Source organism: Pipra filicauda, unplaced genomic scaffold (assembly GCF_003945595.2).
Source record: "Pipra filicauda isolate LSUMZ 115617 unplaced genomic scaffold, ASM394559v2 scaffold72_size3293161_pilon, whole genome shotgun sequence".
NCBI lineage: Eukaryota > Metazoa > Chordata > Aves > Passeriformes > Pipridae > Pipra > Pipra filicauda.
The window spans coordinates 2,154,472-2,179,904 of NW_024104898.1; the positions used below are offsets into that span (position 1 = coordinate 2,154,472).

Here is a 25,433-nt window from a genome sequence, read left to right on the forward strand (position 1 = left end):
ACCATCTGCCTGTTCCACTGCAATGTGGAGCAGGGGGTGGAGTGACAACTCAGAACTGTACTCAAGCTGCCTCCCATTAGCTCTTAGGCCAAAAGATTCTAGATGCCTTTCTTCCCACCTCCAGCCTGCCCTTTTTGGTCTTCTGCAGCCCTTGGGTGTTTGACAGGATCAGGCCATCCCTTGGCTTCTGTCGTGTTCCAGATGACAAAGCAGCCGGGGGCATCACCTCTGATTGAGCTGTCCCTTGCACTGAGCTCACGTTGTGTGAGCAGGGTTTGTCACCCTTGGCCACAATGGCCCTTGGGGTTTGTCAGGGAAAAATGACACCAACATCAAGTTCTCTTGCTGCCTGCATGCCAGCTGCCACAGGCACAAAATGGAGTGGGTTTTAGCCAGTATCCATCTTCACCAGGGAGGCAGAGCCTACTGGAATCCCTTGCTGCACACCAAGACACTGTATAACACTGTGCTGCCAGTGTGGCAGTTGTGTGGGTGCAGCCTTCTAGGACAGTGCTGGAGCTGAGCTAGCAAATTGTTTAAAAGTAAGATTTCTCTCTGGAAAGGAAGGTTCTGCCAAATAATGAATCATTCAAGTGATTTCTTTTAAAGTGAATGTTTTAGTTTTTTTTTTTTCTCACTAATGTTTTCTTTAAATTTAAATTAGAAAAGTTATCCTATTGCATCCCATTCCTAACCTGGCAGACAATATGGGTTTTTTGGTTGGGTTTTTTTGTTTGTTTTGTTGTTATTTGGGTTGGTTTGTTTGTTTGTTTTTACCAAGGAAAAAAAAAACCCACCACTTTCCATTTCCAGTCTGTCAGCAGATGGTGGCAGCACACATTTGGGGGAATTTGTAGGGCAGGATAAAAAGCTAGGAGGTTGCTCAGGCACTTCCAAAAGCTCAAAGCTAGGAAAGGAGCACAGGTAAAACTGCTGGAAAGCCAAGTGTTCTGAAGACAGCCCTGCAGGCTCAGCTAACTCACCGCTGTCCCTAGTCTCCTCTGTTTCTCTTGTAACCCTCACCTGAGTCTCCTCACCCTTTCCCTAGCCCTGTTAGGCCTGTCTCTGAACCCTGTAAGCCTACAGCTAGGGTTTTTCACCAGACTTCCCATATGTACCAGTAGGATAGACCATCCACACCTCAAGTCTCTCTTGGCTCTGCTGTGGAGCCTCGTATTGGTGCCACTGCACCGCACAAAGTGCTACAGTGGTGGTGGCCCCAGCTGGCAGGTACTCAGCAGGCTCTGCACCACTTCTGTAGCTACACCCACTGGGACTGCCCAAGCTGCACCATGCAGGGAACCCAGGAGCCAAACCAGACTTAGGCTAACAGCTCCTCCACCTGCCCACCAGCATAAGCAGCATTCCAAACTTGGCTGTGCTTCCCAGTCATGTGTGCAAGGATCTCCTGTCAGGCCTTGCAGCTTTGGGTCCAACCCTGGTTGATACCTGCCTTGGCAAAGGCAGAGAGAGGCACCTGTGTTTGGAAACACAGCTTTGCTGTCCCTGAGAGACACAGGACACAAGAAAGGTTGGAAGTCTCTCTCCCCTCCTTCCAGGTATATGGGAAAAAACCACCAAATGAATAAAAAAACCCCACATTTATGCCCATGGCACTATATGCAGCATATTTTTAATTTAATAAAATAAAAAGAGAAAAAAGTTGCCTTGCAAAAGTACCAAAACCTGCTGGTTTGTCAGCCAGGTTGTGTTGAGGAGAAAAGGATTGACCGGTAAAACCCAGGCTCCTGGGGAAGAACAGCTTTCACTGCTCCATCCCCAGCTGCATGGGGAGCAGGTGCCCACTCATTCCATCCCCTGCTGCCTGTGGAGCAGGAACAAGGCACCGCAAGCAGGCTCTGCCCCATATCCCAGCCCTCCAGGCACAGCAGGGCTCTGGCCAGGCCCTGGGAAAACTAGGGCCAGTGCCTCCAGTTGGCAGGAAAAAGAGGGGCTGTTTGTGCTTCTCTGAATGGCAACTGCAAAGCCCAGAAACTGTGGCACTGAGGCACCCCGAGGCAGTGCTGGGGCTTCCAGGCAATGCAGCCTTTGGCCTGAAACAGCAGCGGATGTAACCAAAAAGCAACCTAGAAGAACTCGGCAAACCTTGGAAACCATACTGGCCAGCTTCAGGCTCTGCATAAAAGTCAGGGCTGAAGGGAGCAAAGAAAAAGTGTCTTGGAGCAAGGGCAAAGAGCTGATAAAATCAAACTGGGAGGTACTGGCTTTCACTGCAGAGTGCCCTCCCAGGGCAGATCCCAGGCCTGGGGTAGGACAGGCTGGGAGTCACTCCCTTAGCTGTGCCTGTACTACCTGGAGTCCCTTCTGGGATGGAGGCTGAGAGCCTCCCACCCTTGGAATGGGCTCAGCTAGGGACTTGCCTCACCCGGAGGTGTTTCAAAAAGAAACCTAGTGTTTTGTTTGCCCTTTCCTCCTGCCGAGCTTTGTAGTATTTACAGAAATTGAGGAGCATTAGCCAAAGGCAAGACAGTACCAGGGAAAAGAGTTCCCTTGTTCATCAGTGACTTTGGGGAGAAGCCACAAGGCAGAGGTGGGGCAGGTGTACCAGCAGCTCCATGCTGGTATGCCCCTAGGCCTGTGCCTTGGCTGTAAGTCTTTGACCCTATTAAGGCAAATGGAAAGGTTTAGAGCTGCAGCAGCCCAGAGCATTTCCTGGGCTTGTTCCAGCCCCTTCTCCAGGAAAAGCAGGTGGAAAACTGAGTCACCAGTCCTGCCTATCCATACCCCACTGTGCTCCTCAGCAGATTCTGAGAAATCAAGCAAGTACCCTCGACCAGAGGCAGGACAGTGGCTATGGCTTAAATGCCATGGCCTCAGCTTCCTTAGACCTTTTGTACAGGGGTCTCGCCTGGGGGGAGCTTCTTACTGCGCTTCTTCATGCGGCTGCGGGCGTAGACACGGAGAAAGAGGGCCATGAAGACAACAGCTATGCCCAGCCCACCCACCACAGTGACAGTGTGCCCATAGATGAGGCAGGAGAGGAGGATGGCAAAGGCCTGTCGGAGTGTCATGATGATGGTGAAGACAGCTGCCCCAAACTGGTTGATGGTGTAGAAGATGAAGAGCTGGCCGCAGGCAGAGCACACGGAGAGCAACACGGCATGGGCTGTGAACTCTGAGTGGCGGGCCATGAAACGTACCGACTCCAGCAAGGCACCCTGCTCCAGGAGTGAGCCCACTGTGAAAAGGCAGGAGAACACGTTGACGCCAAACATCATCTGCACGGGAGACATCTTGTAGGTGAAGAGAGCATCCTGCCAGTTGGAGGTGAAGCTGTCGAAGATTATGTAGCCAGCCAGGAGGACTACGCCAGAGAAAGTAGTGACAGTGGACACGTGCCTGTTGGGAGCACTGGAGAGCAGGAACATGCTGACCCCCACGGAGATGAGGGCAGCAGTCAGGTACTCCCAGTACTCATAACTCTTGCGTGACACCAGTTTGCCCATCATCATCACTGGGATCACTTTGGAGGCCTTGGCCAGCACTTGGGTGGGGAAGCTGATGTATTTCAGTGCCTCATACTGGCACCAGCTGCTGAGGATGTTGGAGAGGGAAGCAAAGGAGTATTTGTACATGGGAGCCCCATGGCGTGGCTGCTTGGTCAGGGCACAGTACAGACCGGCCACTGTGAAGGCCAGGATGCGGTTCATGAACACTAGGAACTGGGAGTCCGTGAACTTCTCACCAGGGTCCGTTTCAGTGGCACCATATGTTCTCGTCATCACACGTTCCTGGAGGACACCCCATGTGAGGTAGGAGGCCTGCAAAATGGGAGGAGCAGAAGGAGAGTCAGGATCCACAACAGCAGCTGCCAGCAGCCACACGAAGAACAGACCCCAGGAGATCCTTGCTTTCCCCAGTGTTGCCTCATTGCCTCATCGTCTGCACAGCAATACTTCCCCGAGACACTGGGAGGGGCCACTCTCCACTCCACCTGTCTGAGGGAACCCACTGTCCATGTGGTTACAACCAGGAATATCCTGTTCCAAACAAAACCTGCTCAGTGTTGTCCTAGTTAGAACAGCTGGGACCAGTTCATCATGGTATGGGTGTAACCCAAAACTGTGTATTCTATAGCCTTCCATGCCATTTCCCAGAAACTGTTATCAATGAACCATTTACACTATCTGCACATAGAGCCTGACTCCTCAGGCTATAAACTAGGTGTTAAGAGGCCTGCGAGATAGGAGAGTGCTCTTGTCCTCACACCCATTAAGGAACCCCCAGCCCTGAGGGAGGTACTGAGCATTCCTGCCTGAACTGGAGGATATATAATCTTGGAGTCTTGGGACTTTTTTAACCATTCGTGGGATCCAGAGGAAGACTGCAGATCACCGCTCTCAACCAAACTGCAGACCACCACCCTCGACTGGACTGCAACCACCACTTTTCAACCAGACTGCAAACACCACTCTTGACCAGACTGCAACAGCACTCTCACCAACAGGTTTTCCCCTCTCCTTTTACTTTGGACTCAGGGGGCCCAAAGAACACCACTCTGTTCATGCCCCAGGGTGCTGGGTTATACATTTGAGTTTTGTGGGTTAAAACCCATTGTTTTTCTGTATAATCGTACTTATTGTATTATTTTATTAAATTGTTATTCTGACTTATAATCTCTCTTTTGGGTTGAGTTCATTTCCCCTGCTGGTTTACCTTTAAACCAGCACAGTGTACAGGGGGGAGAAGCCCACAATGCAAACATCCTGGTGGAGAGCGAGCAGTTATGCTTTAAGCTGCTTTAAAGCCTGTGGAACCAGACCGACAGAATCAGGGAGCGTTACCGATTCACAGCTGTGGTTTTGGTGCCAGCTCCCTGCGGCAGGTACTGGCAGTTTTCCCAGTGGCCTCTGCATTGGTTTTCACTTCCAGCTCCCTAGGCCTGGTTTTTCCATCCAAATCAATTCTAATTTCAAACCCAGCAGATGTAATAGTCAGCTAGGGATGACCACTGTTCTGGCCGTCACCTCCACTACTTCTGGTACAGTACCGAGCCCCTCACAAAAGTAACACAGACTTTCTTTCATCACACATTTCCTGAGAAATTAAGGCACAGAGATGCCTTAATGGTGACCTGCAGCAAGTCTGAATGGGGCAGGAGAGCAGGCCAGAGAGTACCTTCTGCTGGCTGTAGGACACCTGGATTTTTCTATCTTAATGCCCACATTACTATTTTCAGTTCTCACAGACCCAAAAAGCTGCCCTTCCTAATGATGCTCAGGCTGTAACTGAGACTTAGGGAAACTAAGATTTAAAATTCCTGTTTATCTGTAGTATTCTCTCCAGTATTCAAATTCAATCCATCAAGGCAGGATGCATCAGCCCCAGACAGTGAGCCAGAGGAGAGCCTGGGAGATAAGAGAGTTCAAACTATCTGCTGATTTGACATCAGGAACAAAAGCAGGCCTAACAATCTGCTGAATCACAGAATTTTCGCAGTTTTCCCTATCCGTGGCTGTAGAGTACTGCAATCAGATAGACAGGATGCCCCAGCCCAGATGACAGAAGCTAAATGGACCTCCACAGCCCTTAGATGTGAACTATCCTGATTGAGAGGCTGTGTTCCAGTCTCCAACCCTCCCCTGATCAAGGACAGCACTGCATCCTTGGTCTTCCAGGAACTGACAGTCACAAACCCACCAGCCACCTCCTCCTTCCAGAGTGGGACAGCCACACACACATGCACAGGGCCCTTACCTGTAGACCAGCAGCACAGAAGAGCAGCTTGAAGACCTGTCGGGCTGTGGAGGACTCTGTGGGCTCTGCCCGGGGTGGCAGAGACCCATCCTCCTGGTGTACAGACTTCACCTCAGAGCCAAACACACATGATTTTATGACAGGGAAGCAAATGCCTCGGCCTGAATAGGGTAAGAGAACACAGAGACACAATGATGCTTGTGGGTCCCTTCCAACTCAGCGTATTCCACAATTCTGTAATTAACCACAGCCTGGGCATCACCAGCTGCACCAGCTTAAGAGGTGAAGCCTCCCTCCTTACTAGCCTCCAGATCTGCTGGCACACGGGCCTCAGAGAAATTTGTTTCAGAGTAACACCTCGACAGCACTGGGATGCAGCTCTGTGAGCGGCTCAAGCCTGGTCTGACAAAGCAGGTTAGGGAAACAAACTGAGCAGGGCAGACCAAGGAGGTGCAGAGAGCTCAGAGGGAGGCAGGATGTGGAAGGGAAGCTCCTGTCCTTACCTGTCTCCAAATAGTTCCTTCTCTTGAAGTACTGGATGAGGAGGAATCCCGGCACCACAATACTCGCGTAGCCAGCAGCATTAACAAAGAAGCGGAAGAGCCAGAAGTCCCCCCACGAGTCCTGCAGGGCAGGGGCGATCTCTTCACCAGTAGCCATTGCAGGGAGGGAAGCCAGCACGAGGGGAAGGCAAAATCTGTGGAGAGAGGAAGAGGCAGGTGGCGGGCTACTGGTACATGGGCAGCTCCACTCTGCATGCTTGTAATACCTCCCCACCAGCAGGCAGCACCCAGACCCCACCTCAGCGACAACAGGGATGCTGGCAGCATGTGGAGTAGCAAAAGCCCTCAGGATTTAAAAAGCACAGGCCAGGCATCTATATTCGCTTCTGTTAAAGGTGTTTGCTCTGGAACACATGGACTTAGAACGTTGGATTCTCAGGCTTAGAGAGAACACTGCTGTAACCATCTCCTTTTGACAACACTCTTACTTCAAATGCAAGGAGCACCTCATACCTCACACCTCACCTTTATAGGTTAAACTTTAGCACAGCTCTTGGGTGGTAAAAGAAAAAGTCACTGAATGGAAAAATCAACTCCTACCTAGCAGCTCATGTTTCAAGCCTGTGGCCATGAGCAACCTTCGCCTGGGAGCAAATAGTTCAGAGCTTTCCCCTCCAGCTGCACCAGGTGAGTGGAGAAGAGGCAGAGGTTTGGGCTGCCAACCTCCTCCACTTCTCCATGCAGCCCTGGAAGGCAGCATACCAAGGCATTCCCCACAGCTCAGGGGAAATTATGAAAGTTCACCCACTTACCAAAACACAGCCAGAAAGGAAGGCTGGAAAGGAACTTTCCTGGCAGCTAGCTGGTTAGAATTTTACCAGGACTATCTAACAAGGTATAGCCGATATTCTTCCGTTAAAGCTACAGGAAGTGACCTAGCTAGCTTTAAAACAGCTTGAATAGTCCTTGAAGGAGTTCTTCCCTCCACAGAGGCAAACCTGCAATATTCAGGGGCACCAGGTACTCAACAGAATGAGCAACCAGGCAAGAACTTCCTATACCCAAGGCCACCTGCATCCTCCCGTCACACACCAAGCTGCAACTTCCTGCATCAGGGTAGAAGGTCTCCCTGGTCCATGCTCCATCCATGCCCAGTTTCCCCAGTGGAGAAAGCATCTTAATTGCCTTGGGGGCCAGGTAAGTGTGCTGTGGGCTGGCTACATAAATGCACACCAGAAAAACTCTAAGCTCCCGGGACTGAAAGGGCTAGAGATGTTAATTCCTCCTCCCCCAGAAACAAGTGAGTCAGAGGAATTTAGGCCCTGTTTAGGGGTGTACCTCGTTTAAATATTGTATAGCCGTGACCTTTGGTAGCCCTCCCACAAAACTCAGAGATTTACAAACTTAAGAGCTTTAAAGGCAAGTAAGTCCCCTGCCATTTCATGTGCAAGCCCTCCCCTCCAACTTCTTGTCCCCTTGGGAAAGGCCTCCGGGGCTTTTCTTATCCTCAGCTGCTGCAGCCAGGCCCTTGGAGTCCAACAACCTGATCTAAGCCAAGGCTGTGTTTCACCTAGAAATCTCCCTCCTGTGACTTAAAGGACACAAATTCCCAGCCCAGGAAGAAGTGCACGGAGGTGGATTTCTGTGCCTGCTTTCTATTTCCTTCCTGTTCTCCCCCCAAGAAAAGACAGTTTGACGCCTCCACCCCAACTCTCCTGCTGCAGGGGCACCACTGCAGGCTGTACAGGTGCTGTGGGATGCAAGAACACCGCTTGGTACTGGCACCTGGAGTTGAAGCTGCCCACGTGCTCCTGGGCTTGCCTGTATTAAGTAGCCCTGGCTGATGGCAGGGTGCAGAAATGCCATTCGCTTTTGCAGAAGTCAGATATAAGTGACAGGGTCGGTTGCTACACTCAAGGGCCACGTCTCCAACTTGACAGGGACCGTAAGCTCCATCAGCACGACTGCTCCTGCTGTTATCCCACCGGCCCCCGCAGCGCTGCCATGGGAGGAGAACCAGCTCAGCTCTCCCACAGCGACTGTGAAGAGGAGGCTATGGAGGGACAATGGCTCTCTCTATGCCTGCGCTAGCAATTCCCAGGCCCCGAGAGCTGACTCAGTGCAGCAGGCCCTGCCCTCCCCGACGAGGCTGGGAAGGAACAGGGACGCCAGTGTTACAGGTAGAAAGCGGGGGGGCCGAGCAGGCGGCGTGCGAGGCATGAAAGGAGCCTTAGTCTGGGGCCTGGGGAACAGCCTGGGAGGCGAGACAACAGACCCGGCCGCTGCTCGCCTGGGCACAGGCAGGACAGCTCTGAAAGGCACCGCTTCGGAGCCGGGCTGGCACCCAGCCCCCTGCCTGGGATGCAAAATTTGGGTCCCAGGGAATGAAAAGGATCCCTGCCTACAGCCCTGCTACTCTTGAGCGCGTCTCCAGCGCCTGGAAGGGCTGAGGTCAAATCCAAGCCCGGAGCTGACAAGTCCACGGCCCCCGCTAAGAGCTCGAGATCTCGTGTGTGCTCTCTGTCCCTGCCCCTGCACGCAGCCATGCCGCAGGGAGCGCCTGCCATTGTCCTCCCAGGGCCGACCGCCGCCTCTACCCAGGGGCCACGAATGGGGCACCGGGCTCCGGCTCCCTGCCGCCCCGGGGCACCGTCCGCGCCCCCCGCCCGCGGCGACACCGGGGATCCCGGGAGGAGAGAGCCCAGCGGGGACCCCGCTTGCCGCTCCAGGGCTTCTCTGCCCCAAGGCTCCGGCGGCTTCTGCCCAGGGACCAGCCCCGCGGGAGAGGCAGCGCAGCGCCCGGCCGGGTGCGGGGCGATCGTGGCCCCGGGGTCGCCTCCCCGCCCGGCGGCCACGTTCGCAGAGAGCGGCCCGGCAGCGCGGCGGCGGCCCTCGCCCGCGCCCGCCGAGCGGGGCAGCTGCCGCCCGCGGCCCGGCTCACCCTCCGCGCCCACGCCGGAGCGGCCTCGCCAACCCACCTGCAGGCCGGCCCCGGCTCCGGCCTGGCCCCGGTCCCGGCCGGCTCCCCTCGGCTCTGCTCCCGGCGGCGGCGGAACCCCCGCCCGGCGGGTGCGCTCCCGCCCCACAGCGGCCCCTGCCGCCCTGGAGGGGCCGCGGCGGGAGGAGCGGGGCGGGCGGGAGCCGGCGGAGAGGTGGCCGGGATGACGGGATCACAGAGTCACAGAGTCATTTAGGTTGGAAAAGACCACTGAGATCATCGAGTCCAACCTGTGGCCGAACATCACCATGTCAAACAGACCATGTGTCCTAGTTAGGACAGCTGAGGCCAGTTCATCACTGGATGGGTGTAACCCAAAACTGTGTATTCTATAGCCTTCCATGCCATTTCCCAGAAACTGTTATCAATGAACCATTTACACTATCTGCACATAGAGCCTGACTCCTCAGGCTATAAACTAGGTGTTAAGAGGCCTGCGAGATAGGAGAGTGCTCTTGTCCTCACACCCATTAAGGAACCCCCAGCCCTGAGGGAGGTACTAGGCATTCCTGCCTGAACTGGAAGATATATAATCTTGGAGTCTTGGGACCTTTTTAACCATTCGTGGGATCCAGAGGAAGACTGCAGATCACCGCTCTCAACCAAACTGCAGACCACCACCCTCGACTGGACTGCAACCACCACTTTTCAACCAGACTGCAAACACCACTCTTGACCAGACTGCAACAGCACTCTCACCAACAGGTTTTCCCCTCTCCTTTTACTTTGGACTCAGGGGGCCCAAAGAACACCACTCTGTTCATGCCCCAGGGTGCTGGGTTATACGTTTGGGTTTTGTGGGTTAAAACCAATTGTTTTTCTGTATAATCGTACTTATTGTATTATTTTATTAAATTGTTATTCTGATTTATAATCTCTCTTTTGAGTTCATTTCCCCTGCTGGTTTACCTTTAAACCAGCACACCATGGCAGTTAAGTGCCACGTCCAGTCTTTCCTTGAACATGTTCAGGAATGGTGACTCCACCACCTCTCTGGGCAGTCCATCACAATGGACAAGAGCCAATCTCACATCACCCTTTCTGAAGAGGAATTCTTTCCAATGTCCAACCTAAACCTTCCCTGGCACAGCTTGAGGCTGTGTCTCTTGTCCTGCTGGTTACCTGGGAGAAGATGCTGACTTCCTTTCAGGTAGTTGTAGAGTGTGATAAGGTCAGCCCTGAGCCTCCTTTTCTCCAGAGTAAACAACCCCAGCTCCCTCAGCCGCTCCTCATAGGACTTGTGCTCCAGACCGTATATCAGCTCCATTGCCCTTCTCTGGACATGCTCCAGCACCTCAGTGTCCTTCTTGAAGTGAGGGGCCCAGAACTGGACACAGGACTCAAGGTGTGGCCTCACACATGCAGGGGGACGATCACTGCCCTAGTCCTGATGGTCATACTATTCCTGATTCAAGCCAGAAGCCCTTGAAACTGAACCCTACCAGGCTCCCCCTCCCAGCCCTGCCCCAGGCACACGCCACAGCTGCTTCCAATGGCAGGCACTGTCTGGGCACTGTGAGGCAGGATGGGGGCCATGTCCACCCGGTCCTTGCAGCCCTGCACCCCCATCCCGGCCCCGGGCATGGCTACAGGGCCTGCTGCAGCCGTCAGATGGCCACCCAGTAATGGTTCACAAGACATCTTTTTAAAACAAATGGTTTTATTTTATAATAACAAAAGGTGCACATCACTTGCTTCTGCCTTTTTCCTTCGCTCCCAGCTGCAGCCCTGGCCCCACTATCCCACTCTGCCCTGCAGCACCTGTCATTCCTGCTTTGAGCAATCCAGGAGTGCCTCATGTCCCCTGTGAAGGTGGCATTGAAGCAGCCGCACGGGTTTGCAGCAGGGTTGAGGCCCTGCCAGAAGGTGAGAGGTAAAGATTCAAAACAAACGCAATCCAGCCCAGGGCTGCTGAAGAGACCAGACCCTCCAGAGAAGCCCGGGGGGGGTGCCTGCGCTGCTTTTGTGGCAGCATTCCCTCACACGAAGGGAGGAAGAAGACAAAGGCTCACTCCAGAGCATCTCGGGCAATTGCGTCATCCAGGATTTGTCCAAAACAACAGCAGCTGCTCCCAGGCAACAAGAGGGGAATTTCCCCGGCTGAGGTGGGGTCAGGCAGGCTCCATGCCTCCATTCCCACAGCACCTTTGGCTGCTGGTTTCGTAATGCATCGCATGTGCATCACACGTGCTCCTCTGGCTGGAGAGGGGGCAAAGAAGGGTGGTGAGCTGAACAACAGAAAGGATGTTGCATGAAGATAATACTGCCATCTTGTCCACTTTCAGCCTGGGGGAATCTAAAACCCAGGGAAGACCCATGCTGTAAGTTTTTAATACCCTTTCAAGCCAGGAGATTGGGCAGGATCTTTTGTCCTCTTTGCGAAAGAGGAAACCACAGCATGGTAAAGCAGCAAGATGTCAGGCACAACAGCAGAAGCAGGGATCCATAACCTGGTCTTCCGGCATTTCCTACAATCTTTCTTCAGCCCTGCAGCCTGACAGCACAGCATGGGAATAGAGCACCAGGCTGGGATCTCCCAGTCTTGGCCCTGAGCAGTAGAAAGGTTCTGCAAGTGGGGAAGCCCCTGCGCTCCTACTCACCTTCTGTGGTGCAAAGGACCCGAGGGAGTGGGCAGATGGGGGAAACCCCTGCAGCCCTCATGTCCGTGGCCCTTGGCGTAATGCTCAGCCTCCTGATGCTGTGGGGGTGCAGGATGGGTTAGATCACATGAGACCTCTGGTGCCCACAGCAACAACAAACATTTATTAGAGTGAGTGTAGACTCTCCTCACCCCACACTTATTCTGATGGCGTTTGGGGGTGCCAGAGGATGCTCCATCAGTGTGAAAACGAGTCCTCTCCTGCTCCTTCCCTTTTTATGCTGGAGACCCCCACAAGTCAGGCCCACGGCCAGGAGGGGAAATTCAGTCCTGCTGCAGTGTACAGATACTGAAAGAAAAGCCTCCCCTGTGTAGTGCTCAAAATGCCACTTTCTTCTGTCTGGGAAGGCAGCCTGAGGCCAACAAAACTTTTCCAAAGAGCAGAGGGGCAGGGGAATAAGTTTCCCAGAGTGACTCTGCTCCTACGGAACTGCAGGCAGGCAAGGTTCCAGCAGGCAGCAGCACGGAGCAAGGAGGCAGCCCAATGGGCCAAAGGAGTCCAGTTGCTCATTCAGAGCACACAACAGGCTTCCCTGAGATCTTCAGGTCATCGAAGGGCAGCAAGGCGAGGAGCTGCAGAAGCCAAGGGTATGGACATGTAAGGATCGGGGGTTGTGTCTCTAGCGAGCTGGAGTAGGGGCCCAAACCTTTCCCCCACCCAGTACTGTGGTCGCCCACCTCCCTAGGGAAGTGCAAAGAAACCCTGTCTGGGCTTTCCCTAAGTCTTGAGGCAAAAGGCAGTTTTCCCACACACCCCCAGAGCCAATGCCTGCACCCTATAGGGAAGGATGGGAACAGCAGCAAACTCCTCCTAGGAGCTCCCCCCAAATCATCCAACTCCTGCACCCCGTGACCAGCTGTCAGAGCCACAGGCCTCCCCCCACAGAGACTCACATCATCATTGCCATCAGCCAGGTCCTGGGCTGTCTCATTCTCCATGTTCCTCAGCAGAGTGTCAGCCCCAGAGTGTGAGAGGATGGCGGCAATGGCAGCATCCTTGCGGCCCACAGCCAGGTGGAGCGGGGTGCAACCATTATACATCTGGGCATCCACATACGCCCCGTTGCGCAGCAGGAACTGGACAGCCTTGCGGTTGTGGCACTCCACAGCCAGGTGCAAGGGGGTCTTCCCACTCGTGCCCTCCTGCAACCCGCAGATCACAAGGGTGTGGGTGCGGGGCCCCTCAGTTGGGCCCCACAGCACCCACCCGACACCCCATTGACAAGGTGCAGAGGGGGCAGTCCCCACCCTGACTGCTGTTATAGCACCCATGAGCCCCTCAAGGACCTTTACTCTCTGCTCTCTCAAAATTCAGTGCCTTCAAGCCTCACAGCAGTGCCTGCCTCAAGGCTGAAGGGAGTGCCCAAGGGAGAGACACACTGGCCCAGCCTTGCCAAAACATCACACCATACCCAGTCTTACCCGAACATCGATGTTGGCACCACTTTCCAGCAGCAGAGACATCATTGGGATGTTCCCCTTCAAGGTGCTGATGTGGAGACAGGCCAAGCCTGTGATGGAGAGGCAGAAGAGAAAGCCACAGTCAGCCCGGACCACCCCATGGCACACCAATCATGGCTGCATGCTCGCTCTGCTGTGCTCCAGGATCCCTGCATACACAAGTCACGGTCTCTGCCCCAACCTGGCCACCAGCTCTGCACTGGGTTGACCCCAGGTCTCACCTTGCCAGTTCTGGAGCTGCAGGTCCTGGTGGTGCCTGTGGGGCTGAGCTGTGCCCTCCGGTGGGGCTGTGCTCTCCAGCAGCTGCTGGGCGCACTGCAGGTGCTGCTGCTCACAGGCCAGGTGCAGCGGGGTGTTGCCATTGCGGTCCTGCAGCCCGGGGTTCACTCCCTTGTGGATCAGTGCCTGGATCACGCGGGGCTGCTCCAGGTACACAGCAAGATGGAGCGGGGTCTGGAGAGAAATTAGGTAAGGGGAGGATGCCCCACAGGACACCAGATGTGATGAGCCACACCAGTCTACAGGAGCCAGCCTGGCGGCACAGGCTGCCATGCAGGAGAGCCCCATCCCTGTCCTGAGGTTATGCGTGGCGGACACTGGGGGAGGTGCCAATGGTTTGCTGTCCCCTGCACCTCAGCTCAGGGATCACCCATGGGGACACATCTCACTCTCCCATCTACACTGCCATCCACATTCAAGCTGTGCCTGCTCCCACCCTCTGGGGTTGTCTGCAGTGTCCTGAGGCTTTGCAAAAGACCCTTCATCCCACAGTGCTGGGAGCTGTCACACCTCTCTCTCAGGGTGTCTCCACCACCCTTCTTCCCCTCCCTGCAAAGGAGCTGCTCATGTGGGAGCAGGTGGGGGGTCTGGGGGAAAGGGCAGATGGATTGGGTGTCTACCCAGGGAACTGCCTGCGGCATCTCCCTTCCTCCCATCTTCTGCCTATCACAACTGCATACCTGGAAAAGATCATTTTGTATCTCCAGCACCTCCCTGGGTAGCTGAGCAATGCAGCAGAGTGCTACAGCTGGGACACAGTGGATAATGGCCAGATGAACCAACCTGTGGAAGGATAAAGGGGACAGGAGAAAACAAAAACAAAAAATGAGTCCCGAGTGCCATGCTCAGGAGTGGAGATCCTTCACTGCTGCATGAAGGAATAATCTCTCTGCCTCCTCCAATCCCCTTCCCACCAGCTCAGAGCTCCTCCATTCTGCCCTCTCCCTGGGGAAGCTCAGCAGAAGGCCAAGGCACAAATATGGCCTGAGGCTCTCCAGGGCAGTCCTTCACTCTGATCCCCACAGGGAACAGCCCCTCCTGACCCTGCTAAGCAATGCAGAGTCCTCCCTGGGACCTCACAGCACGCATGGGGCTTGGACCTGCCACTATGCAAAGCCAGGCCTCCAACTGGTGCAGGTCCAGAGCCTGGGATGTGTTTCCCAGAGCCCATGGGACAGGTTTGGCAGCTGTGGAGGAAGGTCTAGGCTCTGGCAGCTGCCCGGGGAATTCCAGTTCCCTACTTCCAGCTGTGCACTGTACTTCTGCTTTCTCCTCCCTGAAGGCAAGCAGCCATAGCTGGGCAGGAGCCTGGTGCTAGTCCAAGATCACCTCTGTGGCACAGCCCCCACGCCACCTGATCTGCTGGTCCACACCGATTTCCTCTTCTCTCCCCCACATCCTTTCCTTCCAGCATAGTTGTGGCAGGGCTGGCACGCAGCTGCCAGCTTAGAGGGACACCAGAGGTGCAGCTGTCAGAGCTTGGTGGCCAGCAGGGAGCCCTAGTCCTCAGGACCATGGTCCTCACAGCCACGGGGTGGTTGAGCAGCCCGGAGTCCCACAGTCCAAGGAGAAGTTTTATTTCCAGCCGGCCCCTTCACAGTCAGAACAGAAATGAGAGCACAATGGAGGCAGAGGCAAGAGGGAATTTCCAGTCTCCTCCGCCAACCTGCTGCACTTCCGGGCCCCCTGGCATCAGGCATCCTCCCACCACAGGGCAGCCCCTTTGGGCTGACCTTAGCCATGGTGGGCAGCAGCAAGGAGCAGGCAACAGCTCCCACTCTGAAGAGCACGGCAGGCACGAGCTGAGCCTCCTGCCACCTCCTCACTGCTATGCTGGGGGCCCTGGGTAGCCTGTCTCTGGCAGGGATCAGCTCCAAACTAAAGGCTGAGCTCTAAGCAGCTTTGTTTGAGGCAGGCAGGGCCAAGGGATGGAGGGTGAGAGCTGTGCCAGTCTTGGCAAGACAATCTGCTTGCTGGACAGCCCAGCTTTGGGATGCTACCTGCGTTGTGGGGGACAGAGAGCATCCCTCTATAGACAGGAGAGCAACACCTTAAACATTGCAGAAAAAAAGAAGGGTTGGGGCTGCCTTCTCGCCAGTTGCAGTGAGGATTTGATTGTGCTGAGAAGCTCAGAGGCCAGTCCCCAAAAATGTCCTTTATTCACCTCCTTCCAAGTGCTGCTCAAAGGCCAAGCCAGCACCTGGAACCCCAGGGACCTTCAGCTAAGCCCGAGTTTTGACGGCAAAACAAGTTTCTCTCCACCTTGCTGCCAGGAGAGAGGCTGTATCCAACAGGAGAGGCTTTGTCCCCGGGGAAGCCCCAGGTCATGCTGCAGCAGGGAATTCCCCACTGGAAGGAGAGGCCACCCACCCACATTTGCCTCTGCACAGCCATGGGGTGCCCCCTCACCAGCAGCACTCCCAGGGCAGGGGAGGGGGCTTCGAGCAGGGGCCATGCAGCCCCACGGACAAGGTCTGACCACCCACGGGGGACTGTGGGGCAGAGGCACAGCCAAGGGGCCCAGGCCAGGAGCAAGGGGACCAGCTGCAAGAATACTCCTCCCCTCATCAGGCTTTCACTGACCCTAGCCTGGGTATGATCCAACAGGGAGATTCCCTGCTTGGTTTTGCATCAGGTCCTCAGTCCCTGTGGCAGCACCTGTGCTGAGGTGTCCTTTGCCCACTTGCAGGGACAGCCCCTGTTTCTCCAAACCCGCTCCCAGGCACCACATGCAGAAGGAGGCCACAGGATCTGCCTTTTACAGGTATGGCAGAGATAAGACTGTTCAGACAGGGGACTTTCCGAGGCAATTCAGCTTGAACTTTAAACCGCTGCTGCTTTCACTTTCCAGAGCTACTCTGGGCTCCCAGGGGAGAAAGCAGTGCCCAGGGTTGCGTTCCACATCAGCCAGCCCTTGTACCCCAGGAATCCCCCCAGCCCCTCTGCCACTACCCACGCCACACCACACTGTCACGTGGGGACAAGCGGGGCAGTCACCCTGGGGAGGTGATGGAAACCCCCAGCAGCACTCTGTCACTGCCGGCACCTCACTCTTCCCAGCTTGGATGCCTCCGCAGCTCAACAAGGCGGTGCAGTCGCTCGGGTCTGAGCTGACACCGAGCAAGTTTGGGCATCCATGGTGCAGAGGTGATGGGGGTGACCATCCCCACCTGGTCAGAGCTCAAGCTTTCATCTTGCAGCTGAGATGTGCCTGCTTTGAAGGATTGTTTTCTCCCCTCCCCCGTCCTTCTCCACCCGCGTGCAGCCTCCTCCTGCACTCTCATTTCTGCATTCGTTCCCGCCTTTCCTCATTGCCAGCCCTCAACTTCCTGAAATGGCTGCAAGAACCTTGAGCTACCCAGATTAATCATGGCAAGGCCAGCGGGCTGGGATGAGCCCACCAAGAGCACGTGTGCACTGAGGCACCCTGTGCCATGGGCTGTGATGCCAACCAGCAATTGGGATTGTCTCCTGCTAACCCAGGAAACCTCCTACACTGAGGAGACCTGAGGCACAGGCATCGTTCCAGTCTCCATTTCTTCTGGCCAAGGCAACAAGGACAACTCTCTGTGCCACGGCAGCCACTGACAGGCTGCTGCTCCGTGCTGAGCCCCAGAGCCAGGGCGTGGCGATGGAGATACCCGCTCGCTGCCAGACACCGCTCCTCACCCAGCCACGGCCGCGTCCTTTTGCCAGAACAAGCCCTACACCCTGCCATGCTCAGACCCTTGCCCTTCCCTGGCCTGCCTGCACGCCTCTCCTCTGCCTCCCTCTGACTGCTCCCTCCCTCCCCGCGCTCCTCCCTGCAGTTCTCCTGGCTGCAGCTAGGGGGGTGGGTGCCCAGCGGGAACTTTCAGGAAGGGCAACAGGGAGTTTTAGAAACGGCAAGGGATGGAGGAGCTGTGGGCAGGGGAAACGTGGCAGCAGTACAGACTGCTGGGTTCATTCTCAGCTTTTCCACTTGCTCACCAGCTCCATCCTGGCACAAAAGGATTCGGCACTCTGAATCACAAAGGTCCCATGGGCACAGGACATTCCTGGCACAAAGCGATCTAGCTGTCATCAGAGAGATAACAACCCTGGAGCAGAGAGGTTGGGGCTATCCCTGGGGATGTCCCTTGGTCTGAACACACCACTAGGCCCAAACTGGTCCTAGTTTAGGCACAGGAGAGCATCCATTTCCACAGTGCTGTCCATCTCCAGCTTCTGAGTGACCTCAAGTGTCAGGCAGGAAAGTTTCCACGCGAGGACTGGAGGCAGGAGAACAGGGTAAGGGTGATACCCAGTTCTGACACACAAGCAGAACTGATAAAGTCCCACCAGTTCTCTGACTATCCTTTTCCATCTCTCTAGGAAAGGGTCTGACAATGCAGATCCCCCCATCTGTAGAGTAAGACACCTCATTCTCAAAGCAGCCTCTCCCTTCACCATCTCACTCCAGAACCACCTAAGACACAGGATCCAGTATTCAGTTGAATTTGCTTTGACAAATTTTTCTCCCTCTCTAGATAAGGTCCTGGTCTGCAGGAACAGTTCGCTCCCAGCTCCTTATTTTGGCTGAGTGGAGCATTAGGAAATCATGCAAACAATTCACACAAGAGAAACTTGTTCAGCAGAGGAAATGGCCCCAGCAGCAATAGAGGGGAGGAAAACAGCAGGGGAATTCCATGCTTACCCTGCTCTCCTGTTCCAGGCCTGTAACCTGCACTGCTAACCGCTTCCTCAGCCATCAGCATGAACCTCTGCCAGCAGGCTCAGCAAGCACAGCTCCATCCTGCCCTGCAGCCCTGAGCCAGCCCAGCCTGGCTCCCTTCCTTCCTCCCCACATACCCAGAGCGATGCTGCCCTGCTCCATAAAGCTGTTCCATCTGCCCTCTGGCAGCTCCAAAGGACCGGTGGATCCCAGCTGGCTGTGGACTCATTGGCATATCCTGTGTTCCTGCCCTGGGTCTCTTGTTCTGCAGGTTTCTTCTCCCCTTCCCTGGGAAGGGCACACCTTGAATTTGAGTGGAGGGGGGATGGGATGGGACTTGAAGGAGGTTGTGGCTAGGGGGATGCAAAGCCCCTTCAGCCACAGTGGGTTCAGCATTCCTGATCTTCAGTCTGGGCAGCAGCTGCTTCCCAGATTGCTGCTCCTGGGGCCAGAGGGAGAGGTGAGCAGAGGAGACAGCCTCACCTTCCCTGGGGTGCTCTGCAGAGGGTTTGGTCTGGGTGCTTGCAAGTGAAGGGTGCTGGAGGCTGACTGGCAGGAGAGGCACTGTGAGAGGCCTGTGAGCACCTCATTTTTTCAGTGAGGTGGGGAGGAAAGGGAGGAAGATGGGGAGATGAAGGTGCTCCGACAGCACCCCTGGCCTCACACCCTCTAGACTCTGCACCAACACATTTCAGAATTTTGCTCCATTTCTGAGCAGATGGTGGGCCTGGGATTGCAGAAGCACTAAACATCAGATGCATGTGGATTGTTCCCTTCAAAACAAGGGGTCTGTCCCGCACTACCATCAATGCATGGATGGGCCAAGCCAGAAAGCAGGTCAGCTCATACTAGCAGGGGCCAGTCAAGGTCCAAGAAGCAAGATCAACAATTGTAATGAAAGCAGCAAACATCCCAAAAGGTCCATTGACCATTTCAAATGGAACAAACTCCCACTCTCACTCATTAGGAGGCAAATACGTTCTACAGTTTCTGTATACACAGAGATATCTTGAGGTCAGAACAGCCTCTTATAAGAGGACAGTGCCTGGACTTTGCCAGAGCCTGCACAACACACCCTAGCAATCATTTACAGCCCTGCACGTATCCTTATTGCCTCAAGATTTTCTCTTAATGAGGCATGAGCCGGGAGTCTAGGATATCTCAGAGCCCCCCTTCAGCCCTGTATCTGCCCCAGTCAGAGGGGCTTCCCAACTCTGTGACACAGAGAGCATCCCACGCAGCTCACTGAGAGACACCCTGTAACCACTCTCAGAGCTCGGACCCCACAGCCTCTCCTCCTACACAGTCACATCTGACTCCTCGTTTATCCACATTATACTAAAAAAAACCCCAAACCCAAACCAACAAAAAAATGAAAATTTCTTTGTTAATTTAGCTGAGCTCAACCCTTTCCCAACAGCGGCCAAGCTGCCTCCAAAGTGCAAGGACTTGAAGTCCTTCCCACCTCGGCTGATCTGTTACAGCCAGGCATCAGGCTTCTGCATCCCGGGACATGGAAATTTCCAGCCATTCTTTCCCTTCCCCTGTGCTGTGTCTCCCCTTAGCTCCAAGGCAAACCTAGGCAGGTGGAAAGTCTGAAGAAACTTCCTCCAGGCCAGGCTGAAGTCATCCAAACAGAGAAAAAACCTCTTCTTGCATGCACAGTCTCAGAAGGCTGCCAGGACTTACCCACTTTACGCCAAGGCTGTATGTGTGCGACCCCTGTGGCAGCCAGCAACTTCTGGGGCATCCTGTGGGATGCTCCAGAGCTTTCTGCCCTTGCTTGGAGGAACATCAAGCCCTCCCCTGTTTACCAAACTCCTGAGCACACACAGAGGAAGAGCCAAGAATCCAGGGACAGGGAGCTGGACACAGGAAGTTCTCTTGTCCCTCCTGCCAGACCCATGTTAGGACTCACTTTCTTTTCTGCTCCACAATGGTAGCATGCTAGGAAGCAACTAGGGATGGACTTGAATGGACTTGAATCCTGACGATCAAGGAAGGAGGTTTCTTTCCAAAGCCCCTCTGGTAAAACCAAGAGCATCCCCACTTCCCATTAACTATGGCCACCTCACTGCTGGGCAGCCAGCAACAGCCCAGCCCAGACAAGCAGGGGGACTCCCAGCCTGACCAGCAACCAGGTGCACTCTCTGCATTGGACTTCTTTAATCCTGAGTCTCTCCAGTCCTCTGCTTCTTTTTCCTTCTTTCACAGTAATTACCCCTTGTTATCACACACTGAGCATTCCCCCACTTACACACACTGGGATCCAGGGCTACAGGGGTTCAGCAACAACCCTGCTCGGCAGGGGAAGCACCGAGCAAGCAGCCACACTGGAGCAGACAGCCTGAATGGGGACAACCTCTATTCCCCTGCTCAGGGAAGATCTCTGGCACAGGGCTCCATGAGCTGGGAGGGTTAAGACTGGCACACGCTGGTGTATGGTTAGAAGTGGCCCCTCAAGATGAGCCTTCGTGCTCAATGGCTACCCAAGCAGGTAAGGGGTCAGCAGAGAAGGCCCCTTCGCTACCATCATGTGGAGAAGAGCTCAGAACATCACCTCCCGTGGGGACCCAATTTTACTCGATTAACTGTCCCCAAGCCCTTGTTAAGGCATCTGAGCCCGCGAGTCACTGGCACGTGATTTCTTATCAGCAGACAGAGCAGCACTTGTCTCTGGTGGAAGGAGGAAGTCAAGCTTCCTCTGCTCCCCTCCCTCCAAGAAACATGTGCCCGACCAAAACCACTCGGTCCCATTTTCCATCTGAAGGAGGCTCTGGTCTCTCTCCCGTGATTGAGCTGGGGTCCCCTGACCTTCACCCCCACAGAGGTACTGCGCTGCTTTGCATACAGAGCCCCGTGCAGAAGAAAGTCACCCTCCTGTGGGGGCGCAGCCCCCAGCCTTTCCATCACCGCAGCATCAGGTACCAATGGCATAAATTGGCGTGTGGCCCAAGGACCAGCATGGGCACCAAGGAAAACACATTTTTAAGTTTAAGATAGTCCTAGAGAGAGGAAACTCCGCTTAATTTCACACACCGATGAATCAACTCTGCCTCTCCAGAGCTGGCAGAGGCTGACATAAGCCCAACCAGGGAGGTTTTCCCTTGTGCTGGAACACAACAGGTGATCCCATCACACCCCATTTCACCTTGAAGGTGTTGGTCCAACAGGCAGCCCTTTTCCAGGATGCTGGACTTGTGCATCTGCCTGTTGAGGCTGGGAAAGAGGGCGTTTCCTTAGTGAATCCTAAAAAAGGTTGAGGTGGTTCAGAGGTTGGAGCTGCCTGAAGCCTGCTCAGAGCTAGCCATGTCTACAGCTGGAAAGCCTCTCTCTTCACTTCCATGTAGAGCAGTCCCATTGGGACCCAATTCAGCAGAAAAAGAGTTTGTTTACATGGAAGAGATGGATACTTGGAGGAGTATTGGGTCACAAGGAAAAGACGGATGCTTGGAGGAGACCATTTGAGCTTGAGTGCACAGGGTTTGTTCTCTATCTGGCCACGGAATAAGCAAGATACATATCACTGCCCTAAGTGCTCCTACCATCTTCTGCCCCATTCCTCATCCTTGACCTCTGCCGCCCTGTCAGCTCAGCCACTCTCTCTAGAGGACTGATGTCCCTGTGACCGATTACTGCAGCTCTGACTTCCCGGAGGTGGAGGGGCTGCCAGTGCTACTGAGGAGTCATGGGGGGGACAATATCTGGGCAAATAATTCTTGGAAGACAGCACCCACATATTTCACTGACCATCACACCCCCTTCTTCCCTCTTGGCCACTTCCTTCTTGCCAAAGCTAGACTCCTAATTCTGAGCACAGAAAGAGCCAGTTTTAGGCTCATTGCTTCATCCCATCTGGGTTGACGCTCCTCTCCCATGAAGGCGGGCAGGGAGGTAGCCAGGGAGGATCCTGCTGACGCTCCAACCACCCAAGCACACGTTCCTTACCTCTGCTTCCACCTCCTGTACTTCCCCCACAAGGGCCAGACAGACAAACACAGGCACACCTCAGGATGGCACAGATGGGTGAGCCTGAGTGAGCTATGGATAATGAAGATTTCTGTCAGATGGAGAGCCAAGACTTTTGCCAGCTCCCTTTGTGCAAGCCCAGTGCTCCTCTCCCCTTGGTACCAGCCAGGGCATCTGGGGAAACAGGAACTACTTAGCCAAAACCCCTGAACTTTTTGTATTTTCAGAATTACAATTACAGTAAAGTGTTGTTGCCTAAGTCTTCTGAAATATAATGACAGTATGATTTTAATTCTCTGCCTGGAGCTGTTTTGTGGCAGACAAAAAAAAGCACACAAGGAAATGTGCTGCTGACAGAGATGAAAAGAAGAAAAGAAGTCGATGGGCCAGATGAAAGGGATGTAACCTGTGCCCATCTGATCCCTTCCCTCTGGGGACCTTCTGTCACTGGATGAGCAATTGCTCCATAGACTTTACTATCAGCCCTGACTGTTTTCACAGACAATAACAGCGGCAGTTCAATGAGTCGCTGGGTGCTCACAGTTCCCAGTTGCATCGACCTGAGTTGAGGATGTTCAGCACTTCTAAATATAAATGCCACCTACCTCTACCACAGGGTCAGAAGGAGAGACAAGAATAGCAGAGCCTCACCACAGCCTCACCATTCTAACCACAAGAATAGGTTTGGTTTTTTCCCCAGAGATGGAAGCAGATCCCAGGAAAGCAATCTCCTGTGTGGACACGGCCAGTCTGGAGCTGTATGAGCTGTACCACCAGCAGATGTTTTGCTCCCACCCTCACTTTTTACAGATTTCCTGTTCTGAACTGCTCTGTGAGTGAGAGAAAACAGAAGAGTAACGGCAACCGTTTGGGGACCTCTCCGAGAGCCTCTCCTGCCTACAGAAACCAAGACACCACTGATTAATGTTTCCCTAGTTAATAAGATGTTTGCATTAGGTCTCTCCAAGCAAGTCTGACAGGCAAAGGGCTCAGCTCCCAAACAAGATAGCCCCAAGCAGTAAAAGCATCTCCATGTGCATTGCAGCTGCATCTACGGGGCTCACTAAAAAAACAGTGAGTGAGGAGCCCTGGGTACACCATGATAGACAAGCCCGGGGGGCTTTCTGAAGCCTTACTTCCACAGCTCTGATGAAAAGACCCGTGGCTCTCTCAGTGGGCACCTTGGCTCTAGCGTCAGAGCTGGGAAAACTAGTGCAGCTGCTCTATGCTGAGGAGCCCCAGAACGAGCCCATAGATAGGACGGGACTAGAAAGTCTGGCTGGGGAATGTGGGAGGTTGGGTTTAGTCTAACCTTGCATGCCATGAGACTTCCAGCCAATCCTCAGAGCAGATCCCACAGTAAGCATTAATGAACTAATTAGCAAAAGCACAGACTCCTTCCTAACTGGGAAGTAAACACACAGGCTGTCTCCCAGCCCATCTTCAGCTTCAATCCAGATGTGGTCTGCCAGGCAAGGACAGAGCCTTCTTGCTGCCACTACTGAAGACATTTCCTTGCTCATATCAGTGCCTCTTAGTTTCTCTTCCTCTTGCACCATTACTCAGTATTAAACTCCAGCCTGGGTTTGGGGCAAAGCTTTGCCCTCGACTGTGAGAACTTTCACTCATACTCTGTGTGTACACTCATGATGACAACCTTCCGTCGAGGGAATGTACAACGGGAAAAAACGCTGTGTTTAGGTGAAGGCAATTACCAGAAGCCAAACCAAATAACTCTGGCATGATGCCTTTGTGCTTGAGAGGGCATTACGGATATGGGAAGCCCCCCCTCATTAAGAGAAACACTTGTCTCCGTCACAGAGGCTCACGAGGGCAGCCCCATACTGGGATGTGCATCTCAACTGTGCCAAAAGCTGCGGCTCTGGCAGCAGGTTGGCAAAGCAAGGCAATTCCCACCTGAGAACAAACTGTTCTTGGGTTGCTGGGTTGAGCAGCATCTAACACAGCCATCCCAAGGTCTTGCCTTGCATAGCCAATCTTGTTTCAGATCTTGCTTACATGCCATCTCATGCAGCCAAGCCTTACTGGGGAGGAAACATTGAATTCTCTGGGTAAGAGCCAGTGAGGGGCTTGATTTGCTCCCTCTGCTCTTCTAGTTGCCAGCAGCCCCATAGCAAGCGGAAGCTAGCTTCCTAAGGTGGGTCCATTCTGTGCCATGTAAGCTGGGGTACATCTTTCTCTGCTCACTCTGTAGGACTCGGCTCAGATGCCCCTCAGGCGGGTGAGGGGATCACCAACGCAAACCTACAGCGGGGTGCCAAGCATCCATGCGTAGCAAGGCATGGCGGGAGGCTCTCAGGGCAGGGATCTGGGGAGTCACCCACAGCCCGGCTGAACGGATGCTCCTCGGGGGAGGGATGAGGAGCACGGCAGATTCTGCCTGGCTTATCTCTAGGCACCGGCTCCCCGCCGCCAGCCGGCTGCGAGGGGCCAGGCCCCGGGGCTGGGGGGAGCCGGCACTCGTAGCTCCCCCGGGGGTCACTCACGTGTCTCCGTCCTCCGAAAGGTAGGTGAGCGCGTCCAGCTGCTGCCGGCTGAGCCCCTCGGCCGGCGGCGACGGCTCCTCGGGACGGCTCCCCGGAACGCCCGGCAGCCCGGGCAGAGCCTCAGGAAGGGCGCCGGAGCCGTAGCTGGAGTCCAGCCGCTCCTCGGCGGCGGCGGTGGTCTCGGCGAGGGTCTCGGTGAGGGTCTCAGGGGCGGCCTCGGGGGCGGCGGGGGTCTCCTTGCCGCCCGGCAGCGAGCGCAGCGACTCGATGCCCGAGTCGCACTGCCCGTCCTCTCCCTCCCAGGCCGCCGCTTCCTTGCGGCACTCGCCGCCCGCCGCCCGCGACATGGCTCAGTGCCCGCCGTCCGCCTGCCCCGGCCCGGGTCCCGGTCCCGGCCCCGCTCCTGACGCCGGGGGGCTCATGGCCGGAAAACCATCGAGTGGCGGCCGGCGCACAGTCCAAGGCGCCGTAGCTCCACCTCCTCCTCCTCCTTCTCCTCCTCCTTCCCCTGCCCGCACTGACTCAGCCGCGCCCGGCCCCGCCTGCCCGGGATTCCCCTCGCCGCCGCCCCGCCGCGCTGCCCCGGCACCTCCCGGCACGACGAGAGGCTGTCTCGCCCCGCCCGCTTTGTCCAGGGAGGGCGCAG

At 54.9% G+C, this 25,433-nt stretch overlaps 2 protein-coding genes across 2 annotated transcripts; both read right to left on the reverse strand.

The window, feature by feature from the left end:
* Positions 1-1,614: 1,614 nt before the first annotated feature.
* Positions 1,615-11,415, reverse strand: SLC35B2 (solute carrier family 35 member B2). Its single transcript, XM_039389462.1, has 6 exons — positions 11,232-11,415; positions 10,662-10,732; positions 9,200-9,323; positions 6,222-6,415; positions 5,719-5,879; positions 1,615-3,782 (listed from the first exon to the last, which is right to left on the reverse strand). Exons 1-6 carry the CDS (start codon positions 11,399-11,401, stop codon positions 2,844-2,846), a joined length of 1,659 nt encoding a protein of 552 aa, XP_039245396.1. The 5' UTR covers positions 11,402-11,415; the 3' UTR covers positions 1,615-2,843.
* NFKBIE (NFKB inhibitor epsilon) lies at positions 10,860-25,134 on the reverse strand. Its single transcript, XM_027735222.2, has 6 exons — positions 24,788-25,134; positions 14,299-14,401; positions 13,561-13,792; positions 13,301-13,389; positions 12,773-13,021; positions 10,860-12,451 (listed from the first exon to the last, which is right to left on the reverse strand). Exons 1-6 carry the CDS (start codon positions 25,132-25,134, stop codon positions 12,386-12,388), a joined length of 1,086 nt encoding a protein of 361 aa, XP_027591023.1. The 3' UTR covers positions 10,860-12,385.
* Between the last annotated feature and the right edge of the window lie 299 nt (positions 25,135-25,433).